General features: G+C 39.2%; 3 protein-coding genes across 3 annotated transcripts; 1 reads left to right on the top strand and 2 right to left on the bottom strand.

Annotated features, from left to right (window-relative positions):
- Window positions 1-687: 687 nt before the first annotated feature.
- LOC122661875 (protein EXORDIUM-like 5) lies at window positions 688-8,646 on the top strand. The gene is made up of 2 exons (XM_043857383.1): window positions 688-1,809; window positions 8,631-8,646. The coding sequence occupies exon 1, from the start codon at window positions 701-703 to the stop codon at window positions 1,754-1,756; it is 1,056 nt and encodes a 351-aa protein (XP_043713318.1). The 5' UTR covers window positions 688-700; the 3' UTR covers window positions 1,757-1,809; window positions 8,631-8,646.
- Window positions 6,380-20,443, bottom strand: LOC122661876. Its single transcript, XM_043857384.1, has 6 exons — window positions 20,365-20,443; window positions 17,716-17,944; window positions 16,865-16,949; window positions 13,970-14,024; window positions 7,162-7,300; window positions 6,380-6,702 (listed from the first exon to the last, which is right to left on the bottom strand). The coding sequence occupies exons 2-6, from the start codon at window positions 17,917-17,919 to the stop codon at window positions 6,598-6,600; spliced, it is 588 nt and encodes a 195-aa protein (XP_043713319.1). The 5' UTR covers window positions 17,920-17,944; window positions 20,365-20,443; the 3' UTR covers window positions 6,380-6,597.
- On the bottom strand, window positions 18,558-20,479 carry LOC122661874 (putative pentatricopeptide repeat-containing protein At5g43820). The gene has a single exon (XM_043857381.1). The coding sequence runs from the start codon at window positions 20,418-20,420 to the stop codon at window positions 18,726-18,728; it is 1,695 nt and encodes a 564-aa protein (XP_043713316.1). The 5' UTR covers window positions 20,421-20,479; the 3' UTR covers window positions 18,558-18,725.
- Between the last annotated feature and the right edge of the window lie 3,274 nt (window positions 20,480-23,753).

A 23,753-nucleotide genomic window follows, 5' to 3' on the forward strand; every position in this document is an offset into this window, starting at 1 on the left:
TAAAAGTAAATGTATTTTCAAATTTGAAATTGAAAGAGTTTCTTATCTATTCTACAATTTCAGAAAAAATTGATTTTTATTTTACTAAAATAAAGTACAAAAATCAAACCAAACAACTTCTAAAATAAAATTCAATCCCATGAAATTGAAATAAAAATCATAACAAATCAAACCCACGCCCTTAAAAAAAGATTTTACCCCCCTTAAGGCTTCCACACTTAACCCAGGTATTTTGAGAACATGTAAGTTTTCCTTCCCCCCCAAGCCATGGTTTAGAAACCGGAATTTGAATTTAGATTGATTATAAGTTGGACCAAATCGATCTTAAAATCGATATATCTCAAGCATCCAGGGTTAACCCAAGCTAGATCAGAGAGAATCGATCCAACTTATACTAATGTTAACCCCAAAAATGATCATTTTCAGTTCAAAGGCATTCCCGTCATTTCATCTTCTCTATAAAGTGAATCCCAGTTTCCCGTAAATAGTGGGAGAAAGAGTGAAAGACAAACAGAGAGAAAGAGAAAATGCAGAGGTGCCCACAGTGCAGCTGTCACCAGCCCATTTCCCTCCTCCCCTTCTTACTCTGCAAGCCTCAGTTTCTCTTCTTTATAAACCTCCCCCTCCCTCAACCCTGTTCTCAAACTCCCAATACCATTGCTCATTAACTCTTGCTTGGGATCTGAACTGAATTTCCAAAATGTCACCAATTCGTCTTCTTCTTCCTTTTCTTGTTTTTCTTTCCTTTCACTCAAGTTTCCTCTTAGTCAGTGCAACTTCTTCCTCAAAACCTCAGACACTTGACCTGCATCGACCGGAGTACATCAACCCAAAGCTCCCACCATCAACCCTCTCTACCTCCAAGAAGTTTGAGGGTTCCTCAAACCTCGTTCACCTCCGGTACCACATGGGTCCAGTCCTCTCCTCCCCAATCAACATCTACCTCATCTGGTACGGACAATGGACTCCTACCCAGAAGCTCCTCATCAAGGACTTCCTCCTCTCCATCTCCGCCAACCACCGTGCCGCTTCTTCCCCCTCCGTCTCCGAATGGTGGCGCACCGTTTCCCTCTACACCGACCAGACCGGCGCCAATATCTCACGCTCCGTCGTCGTTGCCCGGGAGTACATCGATCACCGCTACTCCCAGGGAACCCACCTCACCCGTCTCTCCATCCAGCAAGTCATCGATAATGCAGTTAGATCCGCCCCCTTCCAGGTGGATCACAAGAACGGCATTTACTTAGTCTTAACCTCAAACGATGTCACCGTTCAGGACTTTTGTCGAGCAGTTTGTGGGTTTCACTACTTCACTTTCCCTTCCATGGTTGGTCACACACTGCCATACGCGTGGGTTGGGAACTCGGGAAAGCAGTGCCCTGAGGTGTGCGCTTACCCATTTGCGGTGCCTGGGTACATGGGTGGTAGTGGTCCTGGGGCGTTGTCGCCGCCAAATGGGGATGTTGGGGTAGATGGGATGATCAGTGTAATAGGGCATGAGTTAGCAGAGTTGGCTTCAAATCCGCTTGTGAATGCATGGTATGCTGGGGAGGACCCAACTGCACCGACTGAGATCGGTGATTTGTGTGAGGGATTGTATGGGACAGGTGGGGGTGGTGGGTATATTGGTCAGGTGATGAGAGATGGAGGTGGAAGGACTTATAATCTGAATGGAAGGAGAGGGAGAAAGTTTTTGGTGCAGTGGGTTTGGAGTCCAGTTAAGCAAGCATGTGCTGGGCCTAATGCTTTGGACTGAAGTTGATACACAGACACAGAAACAAACGCAAATGCTTTAAATTTTTGTAATTCCCGCATTTCTCTCTCTCTCTCTTCTGTGCTTTCAGAGTGGTTTCCTCTGCTTGAGGGAATTATAAATTATTTTTTCTTTGGCATGTCTGTCTCCTTTGTCGTGTGACGTTACAGTCGCCTGAGGGAGGAGGGGGGTGGGGAGGATGGTTATGGTTTAGAGTGAGAATTATATATATTTTTTTGATGAATTATTATTTAATCAGATGTAAATAAGAGTGAAATGGAAGAAGATGATGGTGGTGGGAAATTGTGGTAGATTTTTTGTTTGTCTTTGAAATTTATTTTTATTAAAATTAATTAAAATTAGGATGGTTTTAAAAGGTGAAGATGCTCTCTCTTTTTCTCTCTCTTCAATGATAAATGATGATGATGAGGTCCACAAATTTGGAATTAGAGGGAATGGTGGGGTTATACACTCCAGAGTCCAGCCTAGGATTTAATATGTCTTTCCATGTCTATAACTGTATATACATGATGACCTTAAAACCAAATTGATAATGAAATATGAAATTGATGAATAGGGTAAGTAAGAGAAGGTGTAGGAGGGGGATGGTGACTTCTCAGTTCTTAAATCTTGATATTATCAGCTTTTCGTTTGGTGGGTGGGTGGGTTGGTTATGGGTATGCCCAGAAGTTGGGCTGCGCTGGGGCAACCCTATCTATGCGTGTTGTAGTTGTTTCAAACTTGGTTGTGTGCATTCCGATTTCCGCTGGGAGTTAGCTTTTTTATTTGTTAGAAGGTCGATCGGAGTAGAGGGTAACACTCTTCTGCGTGAAATTCTACAACAGCTGTTCCCTCTCTGATAGCTAGATGGATAGATAGATGTGATGTGAAAAGGTTTGGTGGGGTAAAGCTATTGAAGGGTCAGAATAATTAAGAGGCAGCTGGCTGCAACTGCTAAAAATAGAATCTCAACAATATTCAATCAAGCGATGCTCTGCTATGGTCCTTGGATCGGAATCTTCTCCAATTAGCCCATCACCCATGGATTGTCTAGTGAGGCATTCAACGGTTAGATTGATCGGATGTGGCTCCATAAAGATTAGGAAGATAAACGGATCCGATTCAGTTTGGATTTATTACTATTCGAATTTCAAATTTTGTTATTGAATGTCATATCCATGTCCAATCTAATATCTATCGGAATTTTAAAAATTAATATCATATCTGAATTCGGGATTTTATTGTATATCCAAATATTATCGTATACGATAAACTATCCAATTAGTAAATAAATCTGATCTATAATGATTACAGATTTTTTAATTAACAAATTCTTACGTCGATTATCGACTCTGATTATCAAAATATTCTTATAAAAATATTTATAATAAAAAAAATATAGTAATATATCATATGATTTTACAAAAATATTAAACTAATTACATAATAAATTATCTGGATATTATCCAATCCGAAATGGAACTATCCGAATCCAAATCCAAATTATCTTTCAAACGGATTTAGATATATTTTTGAAAATTGAATTTTTGGATTCGTAAACCCTTAAACAGATTTGAACATGGATTTTCAGCTATCCATTTACATCTTTGATACAGTCACATCCCAGTGTGCACCCAGTAGCCTAGGCATTGAGGATCTGGCTCCTCTCCAAGGAACCCAACACCCAAAGAATGCCCAGGGGACTTCCAATGGCTGGGTTTTTCCACACATATCTTACTGCGTGCCAATAAACTGTCGGGATGTGTTCAACCATTGAATGCCTCCCTGGGCACTCCCTGGTCGCTGGGCTTCCTGAAAAGGAACTTGATGCAGCCGGTTAGATTCTTATATGAGTTTCATGGCCTTATTTATAGAGTTTATGTTTACATGGCGCCTTTACCTTATGAGGGGAGGGTGGTGGTGGTGGTGGTGGTGATGGTGGTGGTGGTGGTGGTGGGTCAGGGAGACAGACAGAGACTCATCAGTCACTCAGAGTGGTGGGTGGCCATAATGCCATAATGGAGGAAACCTAAATTGGAGTGTGGCTGATGAGAAAGAAGAACTCTAGAGAGCATATACACATTATACAGTGGACAGACAGTTGTCGAGATATGACAACATAGACGCGAAGAGAGAAGATAAGATAGCGCCCGTGAACTCAACTCAGCTAACCTTTATTTTCCTGTTTTGATCGTTACGTTACCACAACCCGACCGTCACATCTTGGGATTGGTGACCAAAGTCTAATCCAATGTGCTGTGCTGTGCTGTAATCGATTGGTAAGGTAACAATTTGATAACCCTATTGAGTATTAATGATATTCCCTTAAAGTGATAACAATTCCGTGTGGACCCCAGTGTAGGCCCAACTTCAGTAATCTCCACTGAAGTCTGAAGTAACCTTAGAACTGTTGGGAGAATGAAAACTGTATTATCCCAAAAGGAGTAATAACAAGCTCACACTATGTTCTTTTAAGAGGCATCAGATTTTCCAACTGCCTGAGCAAAAAAAATTAAGGACAAACTTAATACAGTGACTCTTCCTCTTACGCTAAACAAAGACTTGAGTGTCTTCCCATGAAGCTTCTCTACTTTTTATGTCGACTCCAGTGCTTCCTCTAGATTTTCAACTTGATGGATCTCCTACTCACTATGCTTCAACTCTAGATATTCCACTTGAAAGAGACAAGCTAAGAGATTGCATGTCAATCCAAAATATGAAAGAATGATTTTCTTTCATCAAACTCCAAACTGGCTACATACAAAATGGGGTTGACATCCACATTTGCAACCTGAGACATAATATCAATCGGTTGATCCAAGATATCAATCATTGAGGTCTCAGTGTCAATACTCCTGAGATTTATTAATGGCATCACTCAGCTTAGATTCCGAATGATTCTCCAAATAAGTGAATAATGAACTATCAACCTTTAGGATTTACTATGCACTGAGGGACCATTCTATATACACTGAATTTTGCCCTTTTCAAACAAACCCTGCAAACAAAGATCGGACGTATCCACTAAAGGAGGTACGACCAAATAACAACCTTTCCAACAATCAAATACAGGTCTCCTACTTTTCTGGATATTTTCGACCTGATTTCCAACATAATTTACCCCCAATGTTGATACCAACAGACAGTATGCACGAAAACCTTTCTGACAATATCTAGGTCGTCAAATTCTGACAATCGGATTGGGAGATATCACTCTCGAAAGTGAAAATGACTTATGTATAAGCTAGACTTATCTCACAGAGACCACTCTGAACTCGGTTGCGCAGAAGTAAAGTGAACAGTAGAAATATAGAGTTGAGTCGTATCGATGATACTTTCCTTAAGATTTTTAAACGCCCCAAATACTGTGCAATTCGGGTTTACGATGCGCTTATACCTCCAAGATAAAATAACTCCCAAATTACTTGAAAATTTTTTGGTTGATCTTATATTATATTGGTTTTTTGTTTTCGGATTTTTTTTTTAATTGCTCATATATGTTCTTCCTTCCTTTTTTTCAGGGGATTCTGTTTGACTAGATAGGGTTCTTGTTTATTTCAGTGAATATCTCTAAAAAAACAAATGCGTCAACTTTACCTCACTTTCATTCATTTCTTATGAGCAGTCCACGTACCATTGAGGCTACACCCAATATCTTTCATTGGAAAATCTCAGGCCTTCTTAATTGTTGGTCCATCCCGGCCCTTGAGAAAGTTAACAATAGGTTAACAGGGTTTAAGGAATCAGTATCGGATAGACCGTATTGGCTGATCTGTATCGATATCGACCAATATGGTACAGATGTTTACACCATTGGAGCATTTAGTTGAGTCTAGATTTCAGAACAATATGTAAAACTTCAATCTCTGGACAAATATTCCCGCCATTTTGGTTTCTTCAATCTTCACTCTCATCAGGTGAGCAAACCTGCGTAAGCTTTCTTCCTTTCTCCTTACCTCCATCTTTGGAAGGAGAAACTCATAGGGGTATAAGACTGTTGACTGTTTTATTCTTAAGTATCCTTAAGATGTTTGTCAACTCATGAATATGTTTGTAATGACTACCTTTTTTTTTTTTTTTTGTTTCAGACCTACTTTTGTGGTTTTTAAGTAACATGAAACGTTCCAACTTTCTTCTTGTTTGTTGTATTTAGTCAGATGGTCGACACTCTTTCAGCTATGGTGCAGATGAGCAGCATTTAGCACTTGGGCAGTGCTGTTCACTGTTCATTACGTTCTGGTGTTATTCTGTTTGACTTAGCAAGGGTTGTGAAAGAACTGGTTTTTAACAGTCTGGATGAAAATGCAGCCAAGGTAACGAAATACAATTTAATACATGCTCATCTCCTTCAAAGACAACAACAGAAGATTGTTTCCACCATTAAGTGGCCATATCTGTTTGCTTTGAGAATTGAGAGTCAAAGATTCATGGTTCAGCAAGATTGCAAGTTGATGGTTATCCGATTTTTCAGTTGAATGGTTGAAGGGGCACTTACAGTGGGGATTTAAAATCCCCAGAATTTTATTTAGTGGATGAAATGTTTTAAAGAGTGCTCTACATTTAGACTGATGAAATAATGAAATCTTTTATTACTTTAAGTTGAAGAGACTCTGCTTTGCAACTGAAAGATCAGAAAATTTGTGCACATTCCCCAAGAAAATATAATGTACAGTAACTTGATTTTCAGCTAATACAGTAATTGCAAAATGTTTCCATCAAAGAATGAAAATTTCAGGGACAATCCATTTGCAACCGAAAGCTTCATGGATAAGTAGAAGAATTTGATTGCACTCAAGATACAAACACTGCTGTTCAGTTTGAGATGCAGCATCCACAGTTGAACATTAATGATCATCTTCTGTTGTATGTGAGCTGTCTTTAGTCTCCGAGGCAGCAGCACACAAAGCCTTCCAGACCGGAACCAACATTTTCACTGGTGGTCTTAGTTCCTGCACGAAGCACTCCACCCATTAGCCAGAAAGGAGATTTGAAGTAGGACCGTCTCCTTCAAGGTTTTAAAAATTGGAATTGGTCAGTTCCAAGCTCGAGTTGACTCAGCCAATACAGTCTGACTTGGACCAAATTTTGAAGAAAGAATATCAAACACATTGGTTGCTGCCAATACCTAGTTTCAAAACAGTCCCCCACCCCCACCCCCACCCCCTATCACCAACTACTTCCACAGCTTCTGCATGGCTCATAAAGTTTTAAGTACAGTTAGGGAAGGTGTCATTTTCTTTTTCTATTTTGCTTATCCCCCCCGCCCCCTCTCCCCCCCCCCTTTTTTTTTCTTCTCCAATGAGCAGTAGAAATATTATGTCTCATTATTGTAGAGCCAGATTCAACTGCAAAACAAAGGACAATAACCATAAACAGTGCAGAGGGCCATGAATGAAGAGTACTATTACCTTAAAAACTAACATCAGTTCTGATTCGCCATGCAGAATGAAAGCCAGGCTCCAATAACAAGTAACAGGTGTCACACATTCATTCAGTACAGGTCTCAAAATTTTACCAATGGGAACAAAGCGGCGGATAATTCTCCCACTGGATGAGGAAAAGAAACTATATTGAGAACACATCAAGTAAGGTAAATAAAACAAGCAATGAGCTCAGTTATTCTTTTTTTTTTATCAAGATGACAGGTTGTTAAGTTGGTATCTATGGGATTCATGACAAGAACCGGTTTCTCATAAAACATTGTATTTCTAAAGAGGATGAGTCATAATTATCATGGTGACGCCTAGGCGTCCAGGCTCCTTGGTCGCCTTGATTTTGGACCCTCTCTAACCCCTTGCCGCCTTGATAACTATGGGATGAGTTACCAAACCTAGGGGTTAAGAGGGAATCTATGTAAGCAAAAATGCATCTGATGGTTTACTCAATTTTTTTGGTTGGGTCTTTGATATTTTTCTAGTTATTTTCTCTTCTCTTTTTTCTAATTAACTATTTAATATTCATAAAAAGGATAAGTAATTCTTAACTACTACTTGCCAGTAACAATAATTATGATATCATGATGATACAGAAATATATACAAAAACAAAAAGATTGAACTCGCAAAGAGCTTAAGTTGTGAGCTTTCCAACTACCATCAAATAAAGATGGTAGCAATGAGCATAAATGCAAGATGAGATAGGTCTCAAACATAAAATGCCATTGTGCTCAATTTGGACATATTAACTTACCGAGTTGCAAGAAAAGCAAGTTGGTGAGTATTTAACAAGACTTTATTAGAACATGCATCTTTCAATTCAAAATTTCCAAAGGACCCCAAAGAATCACGAAGGGCTATGTGGCTGGTCTGTACATGGTGTTTGGTGGTGCTTCAGTTTAGAAGGCTTGATATTTTTGTATACGGAAAAAATGGGAGGAATTTATACATGGTTAGGATCTTATTTGTGTTGGGAGTTTTGTAGAGATGTAAGGAGAGGATAATTTATACTCTCCAACTGTTGGTGTCTTGGGGCCAGCAAGATCAGTTTAGTTGGTCTGGACAGGTGCAAGAAACCAGCAAATGCTTCAAGAACCTGTAGTCCTCCCCCCCCACCAAGGTGTTAACGTTGACAACTTGCAGCTTGTCCATCACCACATGTTCTTTAGAGCTGTGAAATGACTTATTGATTATTGACTCTTAAATGGGCTAGCTCAATTGCGATATTCCTCTCATTTAAAAAAGAGTGATTATTTTGACTTGTCTTACATTTGTTCCTCTATCATCTCTCTTCTTTATATAACATCTTCAACATATGTAACATCTTAGATCCACAACCTATTCCAACCCCATGAATCCAAATCCTAGCAACATTTCTGCAACCCCCTAAATCTCTAACTACACCATGAAACCCAATTTACAGCCGTCTAGCTCTCATACCAATTGAACCCCAATTCTCTCACCCTTTTCAGTAAGTCGACCTTTAACCTTGATCAGCGTCCTGCAAGTATCAGGAATAACTATATTTAGGCTCTTTTTAGGTCAACCATACGATAAGATTCCAAACCTAACCAAATACTAAGCATAACTGTAAACGCCAACCTAATATATCAAAGATGAGGTCTAATGCTGTAAAGCAATGTGCACTGTGATCCTTAACCCTTAGACCTAACTCATTAGCATTTCCCTTAATTTCAAGATTTCAATGGTCCTCCAGTATTGATTGTGCCAAGTGGTTATGGCAGCTTTAGGCTGCACAAACATAAGACTTGCTAGCAGCCGTTAAGGTTTAAGAGTCACATGCTTTGAGGTTTATGGATATATCCGTGTTCATAGTTGTCAAGGTCTCACCTAGGAAACTGTAGAAAACCTAGGACCTGTAACCAGTAACTTTAGAGAGGAGAAAAGAGAGAAGAAAGAATAGGAGAAGAGTAGCTGCAAGGGGAGGAGCCGTATTTGTTAGTTTGCTTCCTCCTTCAAGTATCTTATTTATAATAAAACCATTACAATCATAAAAGGAAAAGGAAACTAAATCTAATCTAAAATAGGTAAAACTAACTTAGACTAGGAAACTGACTCCTAACTCCTAACAATTAAAGACATAAAACAATAAAGGAAACCCATAATGGACTCAACCACAATAGGTACACTCCCCCTATCGCGGTACACTTCTCAACACTCCCCCTCAAGCTGGAGTATACAGATATCAAAAGAAAGGCTCCAACTTGGACTAAAAATAATAGAAAATCAAACTCAACACCAGTCTTGAATAGTAGTTGTAGACTTCAGTGAGTACAGAGGAAATTCCAATCAACCATCATAAAACCAGTAGAAATATCAGTCCAAGCACTGGACTATAGATAACATCAACCGCAATCCAAAAACAGCAGATAGGTAATGATGACAGATGTTCTCCAATAATTGCGGAACTTGATTTTTGATAAGAGAAGACTCGATCTTCAATATAAGGAAAGAACTTGATCTTCAAAGTAAGAATCAATTCAATCGCACAAAGTGGAATTTTTCTGTCGATCTTCAAAAAACACCATATCATGCTTAAAGATGGAGGGCAACAACTTCGGAGTTTCCCTTCAAAAGTAAAAATCTTCACTGAAATAAATCTTGAGAAATCTTCACCGAAATATTCTTGAGAAAAGTAAGACTCTCCAATTGATAACTTATGCAGAGCAGATACGCAAATAGTAATATCCAATTCCAAACTCCCCCTCACGTATGGCATTACACGTGAACAAATAACGGCCAATAATCAACATCGCAAAGCACGGGCATCACAATAAATCCCATAAACAAGAGAACTACAAATAACAACCGTAGATAAAAGAATCCCAATATCAGTTTCTAATCTCCCCTCACTGGAGCCAACAACCACCATGCAAGGTCCAACCTTCAAAGAAGTACAAATCCCACATGTGTTCGGGGCCCACCTGGGCAACTATACTTCAAGAATTTTGAAGAAATGTCGGAATTAAAAGGGCAATGGCAGTTTGGTAAATGACCAACATCTCAATAATTTCCAATCTCCCCCTCAAAATAAACTCCAACCTCAATGTCATGTAAGTACCAATTTGTGAAAAAACAAATTGATATGATCTGGGGCCCACAAAAGCAATAATATGGCACATATGCATACCCAATGGCAATTCTGTAATTACATCATGCAATCTCCAATTGATGCGGAACCCAGGTCAAAATACCCAATTTCGTTCGGGATGGACCCATCCAAGTATACAATAGGCAATAGCATGAGGTAATGGCAGGACCGTGGAAATTTAAGTGAAATCCATGTATATGCATAAGCAAGGCCAAATTTAATGGAGGAGTGACAATCTGGTAATAAACCAGAATTTTTAAGGGGCAATTTGGGAGTTAAATAAGAAAATGACCAAGAGAGGAATTAGGATTATGTAATAAGGGCAAACAGGGAATAGACATTAGTAAAAGGGTTGAAGTAAATAAGGGTCAAAAGTGAGGGTAAATCTGGAAATAAGATGAAATGAAGGAAGAATAGATAAAAGAGGGGCATTATGGGAATCCAATGTAAAAGAAGAAAGTAATGTCGTTCAAAACAGAGAGTTAAGAAAAATAATAATAATAAAAACAGAAAGTTAAGAGACACCCACACGTCTTTATCCCTCAAAAAGTGCAACCGGCGAAAAATGTGACCATCTTCCTCTTGAGAGTCACATAACCAGTAGAATTCCTTACAAGAACAGGGAAGAATTTTCTTTCTTCCTCACGAAACCAGCGGAAAACCCATGAGAGAAGATGATAAGAGAGTGCCTGACGGAACTTGCAGCAGAGATCCAAGTAACCGTGAACTTCAGTAAAGAAGGCCTTCCAATCCCCTCCGATAACAACAGGATAGCAACCAGGTGTCCAATCGAAGAACCAAGAACAAGTGAATAGGGTTTTATAACCCAGAAACAGATCGAACAGAAGTTACCGTAGGCAGAACAGATCTTCAAAACCCAAGAGACAGCCATGTCGAGTCAAATAAATCTTCAGCACATGTCAGAAACCCAACTTAATCACTCAAGTAGAGCAGTCCGCAGGAGAGAACACAATGGCGCATCAAAGACATGGCCGAAGTAGATAAACCATAGTCAAGATACGAAAAAGATGAATCGATTCAGTTATGATTCATCAATCTTCATAAGTAGTAGATACAAATACTTAAACCTTCATCGAAACTGTACGAAACCCTAATTCCTCTTCTTCTATGAACTAGGGTTTCTCCATAAATCAGAGAACCTTGAAACGACTCTCAAAACTGCAATCTTGAAGAGAATCAGTCACTGGTTGCCTAGCTCAGATACCATGTAGAAAACCTAGGACTTGTAACCAGTAACCTTAGAGAGGAGAAAAGAGAGAAGAAAGAATAGGAGAAGAGTAGCTGCAAGGGGAGGAGCCGTATTTGTTAGTTTGCTTCCTCCCTCAAGTATCTTATTTATAATAAAACCATTGCAATAATAAAAGGAAAAGGAAACTAAATCTAATCTAAAATAGGTAACTAACTTAGACTAGGAAACTGACTCCTAACTCCTAACAATTAAAGACATAAAACAATAAAGGAAACCCATAATGGACTCAACCACAATAGGGCACTCCCCCTATCGTGGTACACTTCTCAACAGAAACAAAACATACCTTGAGGTCCAAAGCGATCAGTCGTCTAATTTACTAAATCACCCAAACCCAAAACTAATGATCTTGACCTCAATGTACTAAAACTCGGGTCTCGGTACCAACTCGGCTCTTGGAAAAACTGAGTCGAGTCGAGATCTCGCCGAGTTGGTGCATTTTTTTTTTTCGTCGAGTTAGATAAATACATAGTAGATGGGTCATTTCCATGGGTCAACCCGAGATCTGGACCCGAGATATGAGATCTCGCTGAGATCTCACCGAGATATGTCGAGTTCTGTCGAGTTAGGTGAGGTCTTTAAGTGGTAGGTGGGTTAAAAAATGGGCCGAAACCGAGATCCGAACCGAAATCCAAGATCTTGCCGAGATCTCGGCGAGATATTGCACTTTTGAGACTCGCAGGAGTTCTCGAACTATGCTTGTCCTCCACATGATATACATTTAATGATTTCTTGTTCCTACCCTGTAATTTTTTGCAATCTCCTTTTACCCCCTTATATGTTATAAATTTCAATGATTTCTTGTTTCTACCCTGAATGTTTCTATAATCTCCTTTAAACCCCCTAGTGTTCTATATTTTAACCTTTGTAACCTTACATTATACATAACTTAGGCTTATAAGATGCCAAATAACTGGAAAATATGGCCTGAGACGTAACATATGGTGTGCTTGACTTGGACTGTTCCCCACATGTAGCCACAGTGGCTCACCTTGGCACCACGGCAACTAATTGTTGCTAAATTTATACATTGGGTCCTGCATAATTAAGAGAAAATAGTCTAATGCAGATACAAGGGCCAGAAAGTCATAATTCTGCAGGTAAGAGAAGAAGAAGAGAGAAAACTTGTAGAAACTAGCACTTAAACCCAGGAAACAGATTTGAAATTTGGACTTATGAAGGATTTAACTGAGGATCAGAATATGATAACTGAGTAATTAATTCAGAAAACAATTCGTATTCCTAACCAGAAATCTGACTTGAAAGTCAAAGGGAGGAAATTGATAACTTAGATAATACTGGTTGATCGATACTGAAATTTGTGTTGAGTGGCCCTTGTACCACACTTTTTTGGCCTGCCAAAAATCACCAAATTCTAAAAATTCTGGATGAGGGTGGTAGGTTGTGATAGTATCAGGGAAAACAGGGCAGGGTCTGTGAATATACTGATTTGGACTTGATACTAGGAATTATTACACAAGATCAGTAGCAAACAAAGCCATAAGCTTTCATACTATCAGATCAATCTGAAAGATATACTAGCATATATAAAATAAAAAGGAAGAAGGGGAAGAAGAATAAAGAAGATAAAGGGAGCAAGAATCCACCGACTCTAATTTTGGAATTCACTAAAACCCTTTGAAAATCAACCGAAGTTGAACCTCTGTAACAGCTAGAAAACTGGAAATTTCATTACTATGATGAAAGGTGGGTAACATAAGTATCCATATACCTCTTAAATCACAATCCTAACACAACTAGAAATAGCCTAAAACACTTACTAATCAAACGGACTACTTAATTGACCAATAAAAGACTTCAAACAACACCTACTCTAACTAGGTCTCAAATCTAACTAATGAAGTAAATCTCATTTTGCATAACTTCTACCCATATTATAGGCCCAATAAAGGAAAACCCATTGGATCAAAGACCCAACAAAAGAGAACCCAGCCCAAAGTATTCCCACTAAAAGAAGCCCACTTCTGTGATTTTCTAACATCAGAGTCATCATAAATTTCCCGAGGCATAAGACATTTAATTGGTCAATATATGTATCCTGCCTCAGTTTTCTTACCGCAGAGAACACCTGTTGAGCCCATTTTCAACACAAAATTTTCCTCTTATAGGCGTTAATGCAGCCAGACAAGTAGCTTCTCCCTCTTTAATCTACTTTTTGTTTTCCCTATTTCTATTGACAGATGAATCATCATTCTCAAGGCTGTTCAGCTTCTTCTTCTTCTTCAGTTCCATCAAACAGAACAACGACAACTTATGTAAATCAATTTCATATTAAGAGACATATGGAAGCCAGCTTTTTATTCAAATAAGTATTCCCTGCAGTCCTACAACTATCCAAATTAGAAGTATTAAAATCATCATCTGAGGTACAAGAAATACCTCCCATAGTGTGTCTCGAATTGCACACCAAGTGTTGGCATAATCATAACCGACTCTGTTTTATTTAAGCATAAAAAATAGTAAAATAGATCTGATGTTATTTTCTTGGAAAAGAGAAATGATATTTAAACTACATATGCAATATCATGTGATTACATGAATGCCCGAAAAAACGAGAATAAAAGAAATAAGGGAAAATATCATCCCCCTCCCCTCTAAGTTTGCTTAATATCAATCAAGTTCTCAAGTTTTATAAAATGATTACTCCCTCCCCTACTTTATAAAGATTATATCAATTGTACCCTAACCGTTAAAAACTGCCATTAATTAATGACGTGGACAGGTCCAATTTATCTAAAACCCCAAATTACCCTTAATTTCATTTTTACCCCTCCAATCCCAAAAATGTTGCAGGAGACAGGCACATGCTGTTTCTGCCGGTGGAATTTTCTGGATGCAGACCTCGCAGTGCAATCTGATCTTCAGAACCACTTTAGTTACCTGAGGCTATTAACATCAAAGAAACCGGAATTAGTTTTAAGAAACCCTACTTCCCAACTTCACAAGGGGAGAATCATCATCATCATTTGGTGTTGCAGGTTAGTTTTTAATCAAGAACCAAACTTTCCTTCTCAGGTTAGTTTTTAAGAAACCCAGATCTCTCTAGGATAAATGGGTTTAATTTTTTTCTTTCTCTGCAATGAGAAGAGAAGATAATGCTTGCAGGCTGTGCTCCAAACCAGATTCACCAGATTCAATAAATTGAAGTAAAACTCAGAAGTTGCAGCAGCAGTACTTTGAAGAACAGGCAGATCGAGCTTCAATGGAGAAAACCCCAAATTCCCAACAGAACTGTGATCTGAATCTTCTTCAAACAGTGATCGAGTAACCCTCTATCAGATCTGTTGTTGATGTTGTTGAACCAGCAGAGAATTAACAATGAGCAGTCCACCAAAGTAGAGTGAACAGTACCCGTGAACAGTACTTTGAAGAAGAAAGAGAAGAAGAATGGAGAAGAGATGGAATTGGAAAAGGGGGATAGGGGGACGGCTCGTTGGCGGTGGAAAACAGTCTTTACCTCCTCTCTGTCTTCCTCTTTCAATTGAAATTTTATGGATCGATTTAAAGAGATCAGAGAGTGAAAAGAAAAGATGGAGAAGAAAGGTTGAGAGAAAGAAAGATATCGAAGGGGAAGGGGTTCAGTCAATGCTCTTTTTTATTTTTTTAGCTTCATAATCTTCAATTCAAGAAAACCGGTGAGATCTGGTCCTCCGCTGAGCAAGGGTTTCAGTTTTGAATGAAATTTCACAACAGCCTCGGTCTTCATCACATTCGTTATTGCAATCAACTATTTCCCCTTCCACTTCTTATCGGAATTCCCTTAATGAAAGATATCAAAGTGCTGCAATTCAACATGTCTTCTTTTTTTTTGAAATGCCCTAACTCACAAATGATGATGATGATTCTCCTTGTGAAGTTGGGAAGTAGGGTTTCGGCGGTGCTGGCGGTGGTGGTGGTGCTGGTGGTGGAAGAGGATCGGAGGTGGCAGCGGTGGCGATGATGGTGGTGCTGGCAGAGGAAGAAGAAGAAGAACCACAGAGGAAGAAGAGGAAATAGGAGAAGAAGATGTAAAAGGGAAAGTAGGGGAGGGCAAAATTGGAATAGAGTTTATTAACGGTAATTTGGGGTTTTAGATAAATTAGACCTGTCCACGTCATCAATTAATGGCAGTGTTTAACGGTTAGAGTACAGTTGATATAATCTTTATAAAGTAGGGGAGGGAGTAATCATTTTTGAAAACTTGGGTACTTGATTGATATTAAGCAAACTTAGAGGGGAGGGGGATGATATTTTCCCAAGAAATAATCAAGGATGGATTCATAACAAAGAGAAAAAGCTGAAAATCATTTCAAATCGGCTCAATTTAAGCTCAGGGTGATATTTCAATACACCTAACCAAATCCTACATTTTTTTTGGAGGGATGCAGTAGCATTACATGAAAGAAATAAGAAAAACAGACCATGAAACAGATACAGGAGTTAGAGCTCAACATGGGCCTCAGGGGGATTGAAGGAGCTAAAAGAGAAAGGGGCAGACCTAAAATGACTCTGAAGAAGTGGTGAGGAAAGACATGCATATTTAGGACTTGTAACAAGTATGACCTCAAATAGAGCTATTTGGAGGGTAAGGATCCATGTAGCCAACCCCATTTAGTTGAGATAAGATTGAGTTGTAGTTTTTTGTTTGAAACTCTTCAAGTCTGTTGCAGGGTATTCATGTAATCAGCCAGTAGTGGGTCTTAACTGTAATTAGACTCAGCTGAGGGCTCAAATTTATAAATTCATTTTTATATTACATGGCTTTTCTTGTATAGAACTAATAGAGAAGAACAACAAAACTTCAAAACATTTTCATTTTAAACTCTTCAAGTCTGTTGCCAGGGTACACTCTTGTAATCAGCTAGTAGTGGGTCGTAACAGTAGTCAGTAATTAGACTCAGTTGAGGGTTCAAATGTATAAATTCATTTTGTACTCCATGGCTTTCCTTGTATAGAACTAATAAAGAAAAACAACAAAACTTATTTTTTCTTGTATTGTATTATTAAGTTCTTCAAACTTTTTTGAAGTTTCTATCAAATTGTTTGTGTTACGAACAACAGGATTCTAGTGTTATTGATTAATCTAACTCCTCTTCACTAAACTTGCTCTATTGACAAACCATATACAGAACAAAGAGTTGACAATGTGCAATAAAAACCAAAAGCAAGAAAGGTAAATATCAGTGTTGCATTAGGATGTTGAAAATGGCTACCATGCCAACCATCACAGAAGAGCTTCAGTGGCTGGATTTGCTCCTCTGTGCATATAAATAACTGAATATCTGCTTAACTCACCTTTCAACACAAGCTTCCAATGCAATGATTTGGCAAGAAACAAACCCAAAACAATGCTCCAAAGGAGAACAGCACAATAGTTTTCCTGTTTTTCATTTTGCAACACAACCATGTCAGCTATTCAATATCACAGATATCTTAAATGTGAAGTCATTCTTGTGATTGTTAGTGATTGTCACAATTATCATAATAATACTAGTAGTACAGTAGTAGTAATAACAGAGGAAAAATATTTCCTGTCTGACAGCCAGTTCCGCCACATGCAAGACTAATCTGGTCCTTCTTACTGAATAAATGGGGTAACCTCCAGGCTCCAGATTGGCAGCATGCCAAATTTAGTTACCCATCTAAATCATATTGCCTACCATAGAATAAGCTCTTCCCCTTGTAATTTTAGCAATAAAATGATGATGATAATAATAAAATATCCTACAAGCCATCTTGCATGGAAGATCTTGAGATTTCTCAATATTTCCAAATTTTTACATGTATTGTTTCAAATAAGCATATGTTTCCTTTTTCTTTCCAGTTTTTTGATATTCTTATGTAAGATCATGAGGTAGTAAAAAGTGTTGACAATTTCTCAAGAATTTCCCTTGCCGAGGAGCACTTGCAATTGAGTTTCAACAAGCATCAAGCATCAACATATTGACTGCATATTCAGAAACAGGATGTTTGTGGGAGAATCTGAACCATATAATCAAAAATCACTACCAATTAGAAAATTCATTTCCACCCAATGCCAGCAGTATAAGAAAGTGAAGCAGTGGTCTCCAAAAATATATATCCAGGACTGGGAAATGTAACAAGCAAGGAGAAAGAGAATGCAGCAAAGAGAGACCGAAATCTACCTTGGACATTAAGATGTTACATGCATTACCCAGCAAGAGGAGAGTGGCAAAGTATACCAGAAACCTCCTTGTGCTACTCCTCTGAACAACAATATGGTGAGTATGAACTGCTTGGAAAGGTCCATCATTGTCATCATGGATGTAGGCATATCTCCCATAGGCAAAGGTGACCATGGTCATTCTTAAACTGAAGCCGATGAACATTCATGTAAATATTCCTTGGTTATAACTGCATAAAACATAGTAGGAACCATTTTTCATCCATGACACACTTTTGTATGTAATTTTTTTATCTGAAGCCTATATGAAAGCAATATTGTTACATAGAACATACGTATAACACTTGGAGAAATTTCTTCATAACAACAACACTTTCTTACATAAATGAAGCAGTAAATTTTGCACTATCATATGGCCATATGGTTCATCTAGATAGCACAACCTAAGCTGTACCATAGCCACCAAGAATTTATTCATCAAAGCATAACAAAGATGTTATTAAATAGTAACAGAAATAATAACTTTGCCTCTAAATATAACATAGATAAATCACACCGGTCCAACTCCTCTATTAGGTGTGGAATGTGCATGAAAGATATGTTTGGTTTTCCAAAAATGTTAGGCTGTTAAACAATCTAGTTGAGATAAAAGGGCGTACCTAGTGCACGAGGCTCCCGCCACTGCGGAGTCTGGAGGGTCATAATGTATGCAGCCTTTCCCCTGCTTTCACAAAGAGGCTGTTTCCAGACTAGAACCTGTGACCAATTGGTCACAATGGAGCAACCTTTACCGTTGCACCAAGGCCTACCCTCAGTTGAGATAATTTACGCTAAATAGTAATATGACAACATATACAGCATAACTCTATGTATCATTCAAGATAGCAAATAGTTTTCAGGAATGCATAGAAGTCTTTCTGATTACTAAGGTGGATTAAGACCCACCTGGAGAAAAGAAGTGTCCCAGATAATACAAATTCTCAGCATTCTTCATCAAATAAAATTACAAACTCAAAAGTGCCAGCCATTAGCACGCCAAAACCTCCTTGAATTTTCAGCGCGACGAGCTTTCTTAACTTTCAAAAAAAGCTTGTAAGCCCTTTCCACTCTGTTTGCATCCATTAGCTTGTTATTCAATTTGCTATAGATGAACTTGCTTGGGCAAAATCCTTTACACAATGACTCTTCCATAACAAGTGCAGCATTTTCTAGCTGCCCTATATTGCAAAGCCCATTGATGACGTACTCATAAACATCTGTATCAGAAGAATAACCACTTTCTTGCATCTCATCCCAGACTTTCAACACCATTCCACATTTACCAAACCTTGAGAGTCTCATCAGTAAAAGTTTATAAGCTTTCAACGATATTCTACATCCTACTTTTCTTGCTTTCTTGTAAATAACCATAGCAGCATGTGGAGGACCAAAGTTACACAAAGGTTCAATAATAGATGTTACTGCCCCTGTATTAGGAAAAATCCCTCTGCATAACATATCATCAAACATTTCAAGTGCATCAGCGACTCTTCGTGACTTGAGAAAAGCACTAATCAATTTGGTATAAGTATCTAAATCCGGAGCACAATTCATCTCCAACATCTTCTCGTAATATTTCACAGATGAATCCAAATCTCCAACGGACAAAAAATTAGAAATCATCACATTGTAAGCAACAGTATCGGGTGGACAACCTTTCTGCTGCATCTGGTCAAACACCCCAACAGCATCATCAATACGACCAGCTCTGCCTAGACTCTCGAGAATGTAACTAAAAGTTAAGCAGTCAGGATCTAACTCATCTTCCATCATTGATTTCAAACTCCTCTCTATTTCACTAACCTTGCCTATTTTTGACCAACCACTGATGATAATATTGTATGTTGTACGATTAAAGGGCATCTTCCCACTCAATGCAAGAAATAGCGAATTCGCAGTACCAACATGAGATCTCTGGCATAGCCTGCGTAAAAGCACATTAAGAGACTCTGTATCACTTTTAGACCCAAACTCTTCTAACCTCTGAAACATTTGAACTGCTTTCGACACTTTGCGAGCTCTCACATAGCTGTCCATTGCAATCGAAAGAGTCTCTGAATTGGGGTGTATACCATGTTTGTTCATTTCATTCAAGATTTCTTCCATAAATTTGAAGAATTTTCTCCTACCCAATGCCTTGAGAATTATATGGTAAGTCTGAAGGTCATTCGGCACTGAAGGATGTTTGACTGCCCAATTGAAAAAGGTCACCATAGCCTCTCCGCCTAAGTTTCCTCTGTTCACTACTTCCGCAACAATATCTAAAGTTAAATCCACAGAGGTGCCCGTTAGGGAAGATTCAATTGCAGATTTTCCGCTGAGTTTCTGAAGGAAAACCCCCCGCAGTTTCTCTGCAGGCGCTAAATACCCATCCACTTCCCTACATTGGATTTGTTTCTCGGATGAACTTTCAGTAAAGGGACGATAAGTTGAAGTTTTTGGGTGGATAGGCAACAGATTAGAGAGTTCTTTCAGCACAGATAGTTCGTCCATATTAGATGCATGATTGATTTGGTCGTACGATGGTTCGCAAATCGAAGAGGTTTTTGTTAAATCTAACGTTGAAAACAGGGAAAATGAAATAGATGAATTTGAAGGGAATTGAGGGTACCTGGTTCTGTTGAATTGCGCAAGTAACCCTACAAATCCTCTTCTTTTAGACGCCATTAGAGAGCTGTGAGGTGCGGATACTGACGAAGTCTTTCGCGGGAAACAACTGCCGATGGTCCAGAAGAGTAAGCTCCAACTGTAAAAAGGGTGGGCTGAGAAAATTAGCGATTTAATCTTGAAAAATGCTTTTGGCAAAAAATTTCATGTTTCCAAACAAAATTTAGGCAAAAAGGTCGCGGAACGTCCATAAGAATTAGTTTCGGAAACGTTCCTCTCATTATCGTCGACTCCACGAATTTTTATCCTCTCAGGTTCCCTGCCCGGTCAGGTGCTCAGGTTCTTCTCACAGAGAGGTGAAAATGACGACTTAACCCCACCCAGGCAGTGTGTTCGAGTCGGGGTGAGGTCGTCATTTTCTACCCCCCATAAGAGGAACCAGAGCACTTGACCGGACAGAGAACCTGAGAGGAGAGCGATTCCAATTTCACCAAAAAAATCTGAACCGTAAAAATGTATGAGTCTATTTAGTTAGTGTTAGAGTTGCTGTCACCCTGACAGTCGGTGGAAATCTCCCTCCCTGCAGCCTAATTTTATCATATGCCGTTCCTTGACCCATGTGGTTCCCTAGTACCTCTCATAAGAGGAGGGCGGATCCCACCCGGGTAGAGTGTTTGCTCAGGTGCCTCGGGTGGGTTCCACCCCCTCTTGTGAGAGGCATTGGGGAACCGTACCGGTCAGGGAACCGTAGATGACAACGATTGCCCTGCAGTTACCTTTATGCGCTCTCTCTCTCTCTCTCTCCATCTGATCGGCGATGGTATTGCAGAGATATATCATTTCAATTCCTCTCTCTTCTCTCCTCTTCCCTAACCCTCTCAATCTCTTTCTGATTTATGCTGTCCTCTCTCCTCTACCGTAACCCTTTCAATCTCTCCCTCAGTCTGCCAGGTCCTCAATTAGAATTTGCCACACAAGGTGGAGTGCGACCCCATGGAGCGGTGATTCGCTGTTAACGCCACAAGGTGGAGTGCACCATTTGGATTCTTATTCTTAATCTTTATTTCATTATATTTTGGACATTCGATTTTGCATTAGCCAATTAAGAAAGGATGGAACATGGAAGGAATGAATTTTTAGACCTTGCACTAGTAAAATCAAGCAGCAGCAGAGAAGCAGCCATGGCCTGTCCGTCAAAGTTTTTTTTTTTTTTTTGTTGATAAGTTTGTGCATCAAAGCCCTTACCCTAGATTTATCTGGTTCATTCTTCGAAGCAAGAGGTGGTGAAGAACCACCAGCCAGGCCCTCAACTTGTGGTGTCATCAGGTATTTTAACTCACTCATCTTTGCTCTTCAGCTGTTCAATTCTGTCTTATCCTAATGTTAATATTGTCGTGTATCTCGGTCAAAAAGTAAAATCACATCATGTAAGAATGGCACTGTTGCTGTGTACGTAATATCAAAACTGAGAATTGATTGAAGTCCAATATTAACAACACCTTAGCATCCCAAATTATCTTGGATGATCTAATTATTTAGTATGGGTATCTCAAGAAATTTATACTTGAGAACCCAAATGTTATGAATTTTTCCCTTTATGTTCATGCGGTGTCTAACATCTGTAATGTAAACATTGCAATACACAGCTTGATGATATTGCAATTTCATCAGCAGGGTTTGCAATCAAGGTTGAGAAAACAGGGAAGTTCCCTGATCCACCCAAGCAAATATTCAATTTTGATTTCTTGAATTTTATTCTCGCATTAACCGTTGAACACAGAGCTGTAGTTATGGACCTTGAATCATGAAACCAGCCACCCTCTTTTATTGACCCCAGAAACCCAATGCAGTTGGGGGACTCTGTGTTGGTTGTGACAACACTTAAACAGCAAAGCAAACATACTTAAAGACTTCAACTTCTGATGCTCTTAACTGTTCTTGGAACTTATTTTCCTCCCTTTTTTTTCCCTCTTCCTTTCCTAACTAATTCGATAGAATAGTGTGTAGCCAGTGTTTACTAAGAACAAAATACAAAAATTATTTATTTCCTAATTGAATAGAACACCCCATTATTTCTTTCCTAACTTATTGAGATAGAACAGTGTGTTGTTAGTGCTTGAATAAGAACAAATCACTCAATTAAGTTGAGAGAAGAAGAAAAGAGGAGCCACCTGAGAGAACAACAGATTCATAGAAACCTTCCTATGAGATTTAAATCTTCCTAAAGCCTCAATAAAAGAAAAGCAAAATTCAAGGTTGGTGCAAAACTCTATACAACTAAACCTTAAACAGAAAAAGGAAACCTTTGGGTTAAGAATTCCGTACAACTAACCTCCTGTTGCGTCAAGAAATCGCTCAGCGGTCCTTTGAGTGCCGTAACCTGCAAAAGACCCTGGGGTGACAACAGATGAATAGTAGTATTCAAAGTGAGTTCCGATCCCCTCTTGTGGTTGTGTACCTTGCCTTTTATAGTCGTGCATGGCGGTGTGGAGAGTCCCAGTTGATGTAGAGTGTTTGTCATAGGTGATAGAGTCCCTGGGTAGCAGGGCTTGTTCCTGATTGGATGTCTTCCCGAGAGATGTAGAGTCCTAGGTAGACTAGGTAGTTATCTTCCCGGGAGATGTAGAGTCCTTGATAGACTAGGTAGTTGCCTTCCTTAGAGACGTGGTGTCTTTGGAAGTTGCCTTCCTTAGAGCCGTAGTGTCTGGATAGACTCATCTACGTAGTAGATGAAGTTCATGGTGTATGAGTCCGTTCACTCCACGTGACTCGATAGGCGGTGGCCTAAAGTCCTTGGCGATGTTGTCTTGTCGATGGCGATCCGAGGGAGCTTGTGCTTGGAGATGACGTGTGTGGGCATGCCATGTTCGGGGAAGCCGTGCTCGGGGTCTTCATCCAAGGGGTTGGCGCCTAAGGGGATCTGCGCCCAAGGGTGGCCGCGCCCATGGGTGTTGGTGGATGCTGTCCGCGGTTGGTCCTCCACTGGCCCTATCTTGGCTTTCTTCCTTGGGCCGCAACACGTGGCGACCTCTGATTGGTTGGTGTGAATTTGGGTTCATCACCTCCTTTCTAATAAGACTAAAGTTTCAGAAACCTAAAGCAATAAAAACCCAGAAATGTATTCATGATTCCCTTTCCCCAAATGTCACCAAACAGAACCAAAAGCTTTGGTAAGTACCCTTTAAATCTTCACATGTGTTTCTGTTATTGTTTCCTATTCAATCTTAATTTTCCTGTCTGTCTTTAGCAGAATTTAAAATTGTTGGTTAGGTTTCTGTGATTCTTCTTCTCCATAATTGGCAGGTATTGATTTTTTTTTGTTTAATGGAAAGGTAATGGGGCTTTTGTCGTCAATGCTGAGGGTTATTCTTTTGGCAAAAAGGTCGCGGTACA

The sequence above is a fragment of the Telopea speciosissima genome, chromosome 5 (genome assembly GCF_018873765.1).
Source record: "Telopea speciosissima isolate NSW1024214 ecotype Mountain lineage chromosome 5, Tspe_v1, whole genome shotgun sequence".
Lineage (NCBI taxonomy): Eukaryota > Viridiplantae > Streptophyta > Magnoliopsida > Proteales > Proteaceae > Telopea > Telopea speciosissima.

What these genes read in the sequence shown, in the direction of transcription:
- LOC122661875 (XM_043857383.1), top strand. Translation starts at nt 701, where the DNA reads ATGTCACCAATTCGTCTTCTTCTTCCTTTTCTTGTTTTTCTTTCCTTT.
- LOC122661876 (XM_043857384.1), bottom strand. Translation starts at nt 17,919, where the DNA reads ATGTTCATCGGCTTCAGTTTAAGAATGACCATGGTCACCTTTGCCTAT. An exon ending in TTCGAGACACACTATGGGAG is followed by an intron (nt 7,301 to 13,969) that starts GTATTTCTTGTA and finishes TTCCTCATCCAG; the next exon opens with TGGGAGAATTATCCGCCGCT. An exon ending in AACTGATGTTAGTTTTTAAG is followed by an intron (nt 6,703 to 7,161) that starts GTAATAGTACTC and finishes TGCTTCGTGCAG; the next exon opens with GAACTAAGACCACCAGTGAA.
- LOC122661874 (XM_043857381.1), bottom strand. Translation starts at nt 20,420, where the DNA reads ATGGCGTCTAAAAGAAGAGGATTTGTAGGGTTACTTGCGCAATTCAAC.